General features: G+C 47.8%; 1 protein-coding gene across 1 annotated transcript in view; it reads left to right on the top strand.

The window, feature by feature from the left end:
* Positions 1 to 6,879: 6,879 nt before the first annotated feature.
* The window catches only part of KPNB1 (karyopherin subunit beta 1), a 28,604-nt gene continuing 23,483 nt past the window's right edge, over positions 6,880 to 12,000 (top strand). Inside the window, exons 1-3 of the mRNA XM_045984986.1 lie at positions 6,880 to 7,294; positions 7,397 to 7,455; positions 9,623 to 9,805. Of these exons, the coding sequence (XP_045840942.1) occupies positions 7,255 to 7,294; positions 7,397 to 7,455; positions 9,623 to 9,805 (282 nt within the window). The 5' untranslated portion in view covers positions 6,880 to 7,254. The remainder of the gene's footprint in view (positions 7,295 to 7,396; positions 7,456 to 9,622; positions 9,806 to 12,000) is intronic.

Genomic DNA, 12,000 nt, shown 5'->3' with positions numbered 1-12,000 from the left:
GGGATCAAGCCCTGAGTCGGGCTCTCTGCTGGGCAGGGAGCCTGCTTCCCTTTTTCTCTGCCTGCCTCTCTGCCTACTTGTGATCTCTGTCTGTCAAATAAATAAATAAAATCTTTAAAAAAATAAATAAAACTGGATTGGTGACCCCTCCCCCCAACCTCTACCCAACCTTGCTGCACCAACTCAGCTTCCATACCTGACCTAGTTATTAAAATGACCCACTCTCACTCAAGCTGGAGGCCGAGGCCTCACCTTCCAGCCTTCCTCTCCTCTGTATCTAATCAGCCACTAACTCCCATCAATTACTTTGCGATTCAGCATTCTTCTAATAGGGCCACCTAATATCTTGACTGTTGCTAGACTGTGTCATCAGAAGCCTTCCTCCCATCCAAACATACTACTTGTAGGGGTGAATTATCTTCTCCAGGAAGCCCTGTGTGACTGCCCCTTCCTAGGATACCATCTTCTGCTCCACAGGAAGTAATCCATAATTAAGTATCCACTATGTGCTCAGCTTTTTCAGGCACTGAAAAATTTAATCCATACACACACATACACTTATTTTTTTTTTTTAAGAGAGAGCACACACACATGTGTATGCGCTTGGGGGAGTGTGGTGGTGGGTGTGGAGTGGAAGAGGGAGAGGGAAAGAGAGAATCCCAAGCAAGCTCCATGTGCACGGAGCCCAACACAGAGCCCGATCTCATGACATTGAGAGCATGACCTGAGCCAAAATCAAGAGTCAGATACTTGACGAACTGAGCCACCCAGGCACCCCTCAAATTTAATTTTTAAAGTATGATTTTAGAGGCATCTGGGTAGCTCAGTGGCTTAAGCCTCTGCCTTCAGCTCAGGTCATGATCCCAGAGTCCTGGAATCGAGCCCCACATCAGGCTCTCTGCTCAGTGGGGAGTCTGCTTCTCTCTCTCCTTCTGTGATCCCTCTCACAAATAAATAAAAATCTTTATTTTTGATACTATGTTTTTAAAAAGATTTTATTTATTTATTTGACAGAGAGAGATCACAAGTAGGCAGAGAGGCAGGCAGAGAGAGAGAGGGGAAAGCATGCTCCCTGCTGAGAGAGAGCCTGATTCCAGGCTCGATCCCAAGACCCTGAGATCATGACCTGAGCTGAGGCAGAGGCTTAACCCACTGAGCCACCCAGATGCCCAAAAAATCTTTTTTTTTTTTTTTTTAAGATTTTATTTATTTGAGAGAGTGAGCAAGAGAGCACGACCCATGGGGGAGAGGCAGAGGGAGAAGCAGAATCCCCGCTGAGCAGGAAGCCAGATGTGGGGCTCCATCCCAGGATCCTGAGGTCATGACCTGAGCTGAAGGCAGACGCTTAAGGGACTGAGCCACCCAGGCGCCCCATCAAGTAAAAAAAAATGTTTTTTAAAAATGTTGTGGGTTGGGGCGCCTGGGTGGCTCAGTGGGTTAAAGCCTCTGCCTTCAGCTCAGGTCATGATCCCAGGGTCCTGGGATCGAGCCCCGCATGGGGCTCTCTGCTCAGCAGGGAGCCTGCTTCCCTTCCTCTCTCTCTGTCTGCCTCTCTGCCTGTGATCTCTGTCTGTCAAATAAATAAAAATAAAAAAAAATCTAAAAAAAAAAAAATGTTGTGGGTTGTTCAAAGGCTAGCCCTAGGGGCACTGTGAGCTGTGCCATGACAAGAGTTCGAAGAACACCAATACCAGTAATGACAGCTGGCACCTACCAAACCCCTATCGAATGCCAGGCCCTCACTGTGCTAAAAGACGTTCATGTATTAACTTCCTAGGACTTCTCAGTAACTGCTTGAAGCACAGTCAGAACACAATTTCCAGGGCCCCTTGTTCAAAAATTATTAAGAATTTCATACGGTGACCACAGAGCATTGAACCAAGGAAGGGGCCAGCCCTCCTAAGCACAGGGTCACTGTGCAGGTCTTGTACCCATAAGCCAACCTGGGTTAAGACTCTTCTCCCCACCTTGCAGATGAGGAGACTGAGACATAGAGGCTTCAAATAAACCTTCCCAAGATAACATAATTAGTAAACAGAGTCAACCTTGGCTGGAGAAGGCTTCCTGGCAATTTTTAATCTTCTCCACTCCTCCAAGGTTCAGCTCAAAGCCTCCCTTGCCTACTAAGTGTCCTCATAGCTAAGCCAGGAACCACCTGTCTCTTCCTCCTCTGAGAATTTAGCTCCATGACAGCATTTGGTTCAAACCCTTCTGACGGCCATTATCATAGTCCCGTGTTATACTTGAGATGCCTGAGAAGAGGCGAGCCCCAAAATGAAGGTAGTCAAGTGAACAAATTAACAAGAGAACCATCTTGAAGACAGAGAGGGACAAAGAGGTAATTCCAGGTTGGGGGACAGGCCTAGGACAGTGATGAACTACTTCTGGGAGATACAGCCACATGGCTGGCTTGACTGGACCAAAGGCACCCGCGGGCACCAGTATGGACAACACTGGGAGAGAGAGAGAGGTAAATTACGAAGCACCTTTAACACAACTAGACAGTCGCTCCTCACAGGCCACAGGCCACGTTCCGTGCTTAGTTACTGCTTCATCCATTTTACAAATATTTGAGCCCTTGCTATGGTGTGAGGCACAATTTTAAGGAACAAATAAGATGGACAATGTCTTGCTCTTGTGGACCACCGTTCTGGTGGGGGTGGGGACAGACAGCACCGCCAGATCACTGCCGGTACTGAGTTCTGATCATCATCAAATAGGGCACAACCAGCACCTGTGGAACCTGCCTTAGGGAACCAGCCTTAGGGCTGATCAGGGAACGCCTCTCGGAAGAAGTGACATCTGAACTGAGAGAGGAACGGGAAGGAACGTATGGCGGAAGAGTGACCCGGGCGGAAGGGACAGCCAATACCAAGGTCCTGAGACTCGAATCGACGTGTGTTCAGGGAACAGGAAGGCTAGAGCCTAGTGAGGACAGGGAAGGACCGCAGGGGAGCAAGGAGGATTGTTTTATGATGACGGCATTTCTGCCCCCAGGACTGAGGAGGAAAGAGCAAGAAGTCTCAGCTGCTTTTCTGCAAATGATCTCTTCCATTTTCCCTCCCAAGATTTTGTTTTTATTTTAGTGAGAGTGTGTGCACATGTGTACAAGCGGGAGGGAGGGGTGGTGCAAAGGGAGAGGGAGAATCCTCAAGCCAACTCCCTGCTGAGCGCGAGCCCAACATGGGGCCCGATCTCAGCACCCCGAGATCACGACCTGAGCTGAAATCAAGTTGGACACCTAACTGAGCCATGCAGGAGCCCCTCAAATGATCCCTTTTCTGAATTACTTGGAAGGAGTTTGGTGTGGAGAGACAGGAAAAATGCAATGAAGTTTGTCCCATTACTAAGCAGGGGGGCACTCAGATCTCCAGGCTTGATAATTCACCTCCCTTCTTCCTCAGCCCCAAGGAGGCCAAGGTCTTACCCATCTTGGTTCTGTTAGCTTTGCTCAGGAGGAAAGGGCATCAGGTCATAGGGTGACTACCTCTCCCCTGGCAGCGGATCTTCTCACTCATGTACCCTGTGGGATGCGTGACTGGGTGGGGAGACGCCAGCAGGTGCCGTCCTTCATGAACACACTTGCTTCAAAGACGCAGGTGAGCGTCTCCGAGCACAGGACGCTTGCAGTGAGTGCCCCACGGACAGGCTCCCATTTGGGCTCAGATCACCTAGTGCTGGGACAGAGATTCTCCCATTTCACAGGTCCAAAAGGTTAAGTAACTTGTTCCAGATCATATACAGCAGGAAGGGGCAGAGGAAGAACAAAACCCACTTTTTCTCTTTAATTTCAGAATTTGTCCACTGGACTTGAGTATTCTTGACATTCAAAAAATTCAGTATGTTCAATAACATATTGAAATCCATGGACACCATCCACAGCTCAAGAAATACAACTTGAAGCCCGTGTGCCTGTGCATTCTACCAAACCATGTGGCCTCCAATTCCTCCCACCTGGGAAACACTGCAAGGGCATCACATCACCCTCCACTGCATAGTGCAGGCCAGAAATCTAGTAGGCATGCGTGCCGCCTCCTTCTTGTTCCCATCAATTACCAGGTTCAATGAATTTTGATACCTATTCCTGTTTCCACTATTACTTCTACCTCTCTCCTCTCTCCATATCTTCTCTTACGTAGAATATTGCAATGGCTTCCTAACTGGTTTCCCTGCATCTCCTCTGCCCTGCTTCCAGTCTAATCTCCACATTACCACCACCAATCTTAAGACCTTTGAGTCGCTGCCTTTGCTCTTAGAATATAGACAAAATCACATGCATGGTACACAAGGTCTCATACGCTCTTTCTCCTACTCAACATTCCAACTTTACCTCAATCCCTTCTCTGGGCTTTGGGGCTACTGGCCCTCTTGCTGTTCCTTATAATCCCCATGCTCCCTCCCATCACAGGACCTTTACACATGATGTTCCTCCCTTCTCCACCTGAAGAACTCTTCCCTTTCTCAGGTAAATTTTCCCTGAGCCCCCTGACTGGGTCAGGCTTTGGCATCTGTCACTTTTACATTTGCTTGTGAGATTAATCAATTAAAATCTTTCTTTCCTGATATGCCAAAGACCAAGAAGCATTCACTTAGTACAAAATACATGCTTAATAGATAACAGGCAACGTATATATGGCATATATAACATGCCAGGCAGTGTTCCTAACACTTCGCATGTATTAACTCCTTTTAAGATTTCCCAAAAGCTGGGACGCCTGGGTGGCTCAATGGGTTAAAGCCTCTGCCTTCGGCTCAGGTCATGACTCCAGGGTCCTGGGATCGAGTCCCGCATCGGGCTCTCTGTTCAGCAGGGAGCCTGCCTCCCCTCCTCTCTCTCTGCCTGCTTCTCTGCCTACTTGTGATCTCTCTCTGTCAAATAAATAAAGTCTTTAAAAAGGAAAAAAAAAAAAGATTTCCCAAAAGCCTTAGATGAAGTAGGTACAATTTCTAGCCCCATTTTCCATGTAAGCAAAGAAAGTCATACAACCTAAGAAGTGGCATGGCTGGGATATGAAAGCCGGCAGTCTGTTTCGGAGTCTGTGTGTCTTCACTGAATGCAGGCTAGTGTTGAGTGCTTCTGAAAGGGACTAGCTAGCATCATCATTAACCTTAGCTCAACTGAAAAAAAAAAATCATTTCACTTGGGTTTTGGCAAGGATCTTATGTTTGACTGGAACGTTGCTGTACAACATATTCTCTACCCAGCATTTTATTCCAGGTCCTTAAAAAATCTATTTGCCCTCCCTGGTACTATCATGTGGAGCAAACCGCTGGGGGGGGGGGGGGCGGGAGGAAACTGGGTTGGAGTGAGTTAGAATTGTGGATCATTTGTAGTATGGGGAGTCCACATAAGGGCAACTCAAAAGATTTCCATGGATGTCATCTTACTTAATCTTCACTGATTCCAGATAACTTACACACATAGGGCAGCTCTTCCTGAACTCATACGTGAGGCAAAAGGCTGGGGTCAGGCGGGCTGCTAAGCCATAGGAAACCAAGCAGTCACAGGATGGGTGAGAATGGACCCCACACTTTAAGATGCAGAACTGCAAAGACGTCCCTAGCCAAGAAAGGATTGAGGGTAGCTAGCCAACCTTTTCTAATTCTTGGGTGGAACCTCTAAGCAAGGACAGAGTCTTCCTAGGTCTTCCCAGTAGGACTAGAGTAGAGTAATTACTCTGCAAGCTCAAGAGATACGGTTTAGCTCTCTCAACTAGTTACATCCCATTAACTCTAACTCAATATCGTGCAAACGTAGTATTTCAGGAAATTCTTCGCCAGAAACCCATGTATCAATCTCAGAGGTCAATGTATGCACACTTTCTTTATCTGCATTTTGCTACAGAAAGGCTTTCATTAATTTCTTGCAGGATTTGAACTTAAAAAGGCTAAGAGCTAACAATCCTTTATGCCTGCAAACACATTCTCTCCAGTTCACGAGTGTGCCTTTATAGGGGCACCTTCGCAGGCTGAAAACATTTCTATTCCTTCAAACAGCTGGTAGCTAAGGATGGGGGCATCCAGGATGCCCACCCCACCTTAGGCCTCAAAACTGCATTAGCATTCACCTCCTCGAGGGGGAGGGAAGCTGCGTGTAAGACCAAGGGCAGTCAGGGGAGCTTAAGGCCAGTCCCGAGCAGGCCACTAACCGACTGTGTAATCTTGGACAAGTCGCATACCCTCTTTGGGCTTCAGTTTCCACACCTGCAAACTGGAAGTTGAACCGCATGGTCTTCAAGGTCCTTCCCAGCTGAGAGCCTGGTACCAAGTAGGCCTGGCCATGAAAGCGGCTTCCTGTGGGCGCGGTGCAAGGCTTTAACGGTCCCCCCTCCCCCGCTAGGGCCCGCGAAACCCTCCTCAACACGCCCCTTGGAGTGACGGCGCTTCCCCAACCGCAGCCCGAACACGGCTCCGCCCCTTCCCGGGGGCGTCCCATCGTGCCCCGCGCTAGGCTCCTGAAGCGGCGGGGCGCCTCCCGCCTTTCCGCGGCCCCGACCCCGAACTCCTCTCCCCAGTTCTCCCGGGCGCCCTATCCTATCAACGTCTCGTGTCCCAGCCAATCACGCGGGCCCGGAGTCTCGCCTTTGGTCCACCCTCCTCCCAGCGCTCAGCCGGTCTGCACTCAAGGCCTTTACCAGGCCAGCCCAATCAGCGGCCGGCTCTCGCCTGCCCCACCCCAATCTCCCTTCCCCCGACCAATCCGCGCGCCTCATTCTGCTGCCCGCCCAGCCAACCCGGGCCTTGAAACCCGCGGGCGAATGGGCGCAGGGCGGCCCTTCAATGCTGACCGCCTGGCCAATTGGGGATTCCGCGTGGCCACGACGGCAGCCAATCGACATGGAGCGCGGTGCCGCCGCGGAGAGGTCCGGCCCGAATATCCCTCCGCCTTCCTCCCTCCCTCTCTCTCCCTCCCTGCGAGCCGCCGTTCACTTACCGCCTCCTTTCCTTCTTTCTCCCTCCGCCACCCGAGCACCAGCCGCGCTCTGAGCTACCCCCGGGGTCCCTCCCCCGCCGCCAGAGGAGCAGCTGCCGCCGCAGCCAGCAACAAATTAGGAGGGAGGAAGGAAGGAAAAGAGGAAGGAAAGGGAGCCGGGGCGACTACCAAGAGGGAGCCGGTGAATGGGCTTGTGGTGACCCCCGCCCCCCACCCCACCCTCCCTTCCCACCCGACCCCCAACCCCCATCCCCAGTTAGAGCCGCCGCCCGAGAGGCCGGACCGTCGTCTTAGGAGGAGTCCCCGCCACCACCTCCGCCATGGAGCTGATCACCATCCTCGAGAAGACCGTGTCTCCCGGTAGGACGCGGGGGCCGGGGGTCGGGCTGAGGTGACCGGGTGGGGGGAGGGGAAGCCCTGGCCCCTCTGACCCTGTCCCCTTCCCACTTTCCTTCCCCCTAGATCGGCTGGAACTGGAAGCGGCGCAGAAGTTCTTGGAGCGTGCGGCCGTGGAAAACCTGGTGCGTGCCATCCCGCCGTGCCCCATCCCGCCGTCCACCCATCCCCTGCGTGCGGGCCTTCCCGCCCTCCTGGAGGCCCAGGCCTCGGGAACCCACCCCGCCCCATCCCGTCCCCCTCCCCCCCACCCCGGTCCAACCTAACCCCGCCATCGGGAAGCCGGTGGGTGTGTCCCGCCCCGGGCCCCGGCAGCTGGCCAATGGCGCGGCGCGCCGGGGTGACTGCCGCCCAATCGCCGTGCGGCCTGAGGGCGGCGGTGCAGCGGGAGGGAGAATGAGGGAGGGAAAGGAAGTTAGGTTGCGCGGCGCTGCGTGTTCAGCAAGGGTGGGGGTGGGGGAGCCGGGCCTAGGGGCCATGTGGAAGCTCGGAGCCCAGCTGCCCGCCCTGTTCTGACCCGGGCCGGCTTCTCCTTCCTGTCCCGTGGTCCCTGTGATTCTCTCCACCTACTTTCCAGAGTCTACCCTTTTCTATGCCCCTTGGTACTGTGCTCATGGCCAGTCCTGGCACCCAAATACCTCCTACTCCACTCCGGCAATATTCCTCCCGTTCCTTCCTGGGTATTCCTCTTTGGGTTATTTTTTGGTGGGGGTTGGTTGGGGGTTTTTTGGTTTTTGTTTTTGCTTCGATGGGTAGAGACTGAATTTGTACCCATATAACAGGCTGAGGCTCATTCTTGATCGGGCCTGTTCCCATATGAATTCACAGAGGAAAGTTCCTCGTTTTCATATTTAAGGGGTACAGAAAAAATGAAGAGAAGTCCACTAGGCTGCACCTCTGTATAAAAGTATGGGCTGGATTGGTTGACACAGCCTGTGTGCCAGTAATGTTTCTCTTTGATGTCCCCCTTATTGCGGGGGATGGGGAGCAGATGGAAGGGTGGAGGATACTTGACATCTTTTAAAGGTAATAGGTAATAAGCCTAAATAACAATGTAACCCAACATGTCCCTTTGTAATCTAGATGAAATATAAGCAAAAAATTGTCACTGCTCATTTTATACAAGGTGTCTTAAATGACTTTCTTTTTTATTGTGCTCTTAGGTGCTAGCTTTTACTACTTTTTATTTTTAACTTTCCATAGAAAGGATTTTTTCCTGCTAACATAGACCAATAATACTTCCATTTGGGGTTTATTTCTGTTTCTGCCTCTGCTCATTTACAAGAAGCCTTTTATCCTCTTCCTAACATTTAACTTCTTTGTGGCATTGCTAACATTCTTTAGTGGTACATAATTAATAAAACTTTTAAGATTTATCTTATGTGATTGCAGGACTTGTTAGTGGTAAGAAACTATCTGCTTTTGGTTTTTTCCTGTTAACTTCCGTTTGGACAGGGCTTTCTGCAGGGAAGAGGAATGTGTCTTAAAATTTTTAAACAGAGGGAGTAGTTTTGGGGACCTGGGCATTATGAAAGATTGAGAAAGCTTCTCAGAAATGCACTATGCTCAGTGGACAGCTCAAGTTCAAAATGTGTAGGAGCCTTTAGTGTGTTAACTGTTGATTGTTAAATGTAAAATCTTTTTTCTTGGCAAATTTGTCTTGGCTATTTTTATCTCTTCACTTTCTCCCTGTTTCTAATTATTATCAAAATTATAAGTAAGTCTTTTTTCATTGTTCCTCTCTCATTGAACACTTAAAGCCAAAAGAGAGGACTAGCTTCCTAAATCCATGTTTCAGGTTTGTAAGTATTTACCTCTGTTATCCAAGATTACCTGCCTGCATGAGATCAAAAGTCGCCCTGAATATTAATCTTTTTGGACTAAGATATCTTAAATTTAGGGAAACAATTTTACATTCTATCCTGTCTTCACATATTCATTCATTTGTTGAGTGTCAGGCATTGTTAATAGAAGACTCCTCTGACTACTGGATTGTCGAGCTTTATTTTTGGGTGATCTAATGTGAAGATTTGAGCACTAAGAATGTTGTTGATAGGGAAATCTGTATCTCGATAAATGCTGAGGCTGCGTGAGGTGATGGGTCACTGACTTGTGTACCATGTAACATTTTTATAGGAGTCTTGAAGTAGGTATTGTAGCATTTTATGAGATGTTATGATATATCCTGAAGAATTTCAGTCTCCCCCAGTGTCTTGGTGCTCTGTAAGCTGTCCTCAGTTGGTAAAATTCCCAGGAGATACTTTCATTCACAAATGCATCTTCTCTTAATAGCCCACTTTCCTTGTGGAACTGTCCAGAGTGCTGGCAAATCCAGGAAACAGTCAGGTTGCCAGAGTTGCAGCTGGTCTACAAATCAAGAACTCTTTGACATCTAAAGATCCAGATATCAAGGCACAATATCAGCAGAGGTGGCTTGCAATTGATGCTAATGCTCGACGGGAAGTCAAGAATTATGTAAGTAACTTTATCTCTTTTTGGTCATATTAGCCTCTGGGAATAAGAAACCTCACCCTCCACCCACCCACCCACCCCATCCTTTCCTCCTGGACCCCCTACAAGAAACATCTTGGTTAGTTTTTTGGTAATTTACATGGGATAGAGGTGGTGGTATAATAGGTTTCTGAGACTTAAGCTTCATTTGAAGATAAAGGTAGTATTTGATTTAAATTTTTTTTTCTCAGTTTAGCTTGTCTGTAAGGTGCTGTCATTTCCCATTAATGAGTGTGTTGGAATTCTTTTCAGAAACTAAAGTAAACAGCAGTTTGGGGACCTTTAACTGTATGCCAGAATTTGTGGAATCTGGTGAATTGACATAGTATACACATTGGAGGTTCCCAGACTTGAATCTGAGACTCACTAAGGGAATTTGCTAACAATAATATATTTCCAAGCTCCCTTCAGAGATTCTGTTTTGTTGGAGTGAGGCTCAGGAATTATTTTTTAGATATTCCTGTCTTCCCTAAGTGATTTTTTTTCATAGTCCTCCAGTCCCTGCTCTTGCTGAACTTGTGCTATAGATCATTTTCACTGTTTGGTGGTTTAGGCATGGCAGTATGTGGAGTTCAAAGGGGAACTAATCTCTTGGGGCCTTTTAGGCCCAAAGAGTTTGTGAAATAAGAATTTGAAGTTAATGATGCTTTTATCTACTTAGTAAATTATGTAAAACTTTGTTTAGAAGCATCTGGTTTTTAATCTTTAAGGAGTGGATTGGTGAGTTTTGAGGAAAACTGAATGTTCCTTGCTCTGCATCATGGAGGTCTTGTGACTTTGTTACTGAGCTAAAATCCGTAATTCTAGCTACAGCAAAAGATAACTCAGAATAGACGGACAGATGTCTTCCCCACCCCCCCAGTTAACGAGGTTTTTTAGTGGTCTGTCTTATGTGGATAGGGCACAGAAAATGGTGATTCACACAATTAGTCCTTGGTATTCGAGGAGAAATCGGTGGGGGAGGGGGTCCTAAATGTGTACTTGCACATGTCGTCATATTTGCTATTTCCTGGTTCGAGGTAATCAGCGTTAGGTAAATTTGTGCACCTTAAGGCAACAACATCTCTTTTAAGTTATATACCCCTTGTCTCTCTAGTCTTGCACGAAGGTACTCATGACTGTGGGAACTAGGTTATGAAAGCCAACTTATTTTGAATCTTTTTTGGAATATGTGGAGCTATTTCTGTCCACATTGGGTCTGCTTATGTAATAACATTTTAATCTTCCCTTCAGTAACTTGATATAATTGAAGTTGATTCCATCAATCACTGGAAATCTTGGTGCTTGTAGTGCCCATTCAGTTTCTCATCTTGCAGAATCATGCCGTAGTAAATGTGATGAGACATGATTGGAACTGTAATTGGCTCTTTTGGGCATATCAGTCTTAACACTTGTTAAAATTTGGATAAGACTTTGTATATTATATGTGTTGTTGAACCCTTCTGCATGAAAGAAAATTAGTTAATCATGGCCCTTTTTCCCTTTCATAGCACCTCTGGTAATGAATACTTTCTCAGTGTTGATAGTTATTTTTTTGCAGTGTGGGTTTTGGACACAGTTGATGGTCCCTCCTTTATCCCTCTTCTTTCTGATAATTGGCTGTTATTATTAGGGTTACCTCCTAGGTTTTAAAAAAAAAACAACAAAAAAAACAACCTTTCTGCCGTTAAAGAGTTGGACCTTTATGGCCTCTAAATCACCTCAAACAATATTAACTAGGGGTCTTCGAAAAGCCATTTAAAGGAAGAAAGATAAAGGTATGGTAGGAGTCGGTGCTCTCATCTGTACCAGGCTATGCTGTGGTGTAGTGTAAAGGCACCCTGAACTGGAACCCTTCATCAGACTTGGGTTGGTACGTGTTCAGCCCTGCTGTTTTCCACTGGTCATCTCATCCCTGCCTCTCCGCTTCATGTCTTTGACATACAGTTTTTCTTAAAGTCCATTCTAGGTCTGGTAACCCTAGAGAGCAAAACCTTGATTTAGAATCAGTCAGAACAGTTTGTTACTGGGCAGAGCTGTTGGCAGTGGGGCGGGCAGGGATGATGATATACTGTATGGGGGAAAGATGGGGAGTTCATTATTATTAGCTACAAAGCAGGATACTAAGTGACCTGACCCAGTCAGCAGAGCTGGCCTGAATATCTGGCAGCTATGCTTTG

This window comes from Meles meles, chromosome 18 (assembly GCF_922984935.1).
Source record: "Meles meles chromosome 18, mMelMel3.1 paternal haplotype, whole genome shotgun sequence".
Classification (NCBI taxonomy): domain Eukaryota; kingdom Metazoa; phylum Chordata; class Mammalia; order Carnivora; family Mustelidae; genus Meles; species Meles meles.
Note: the sequence above shows the minus strand (reverse complement) of the source record. Positions and strands in the feature narration are given on the sequence as shown.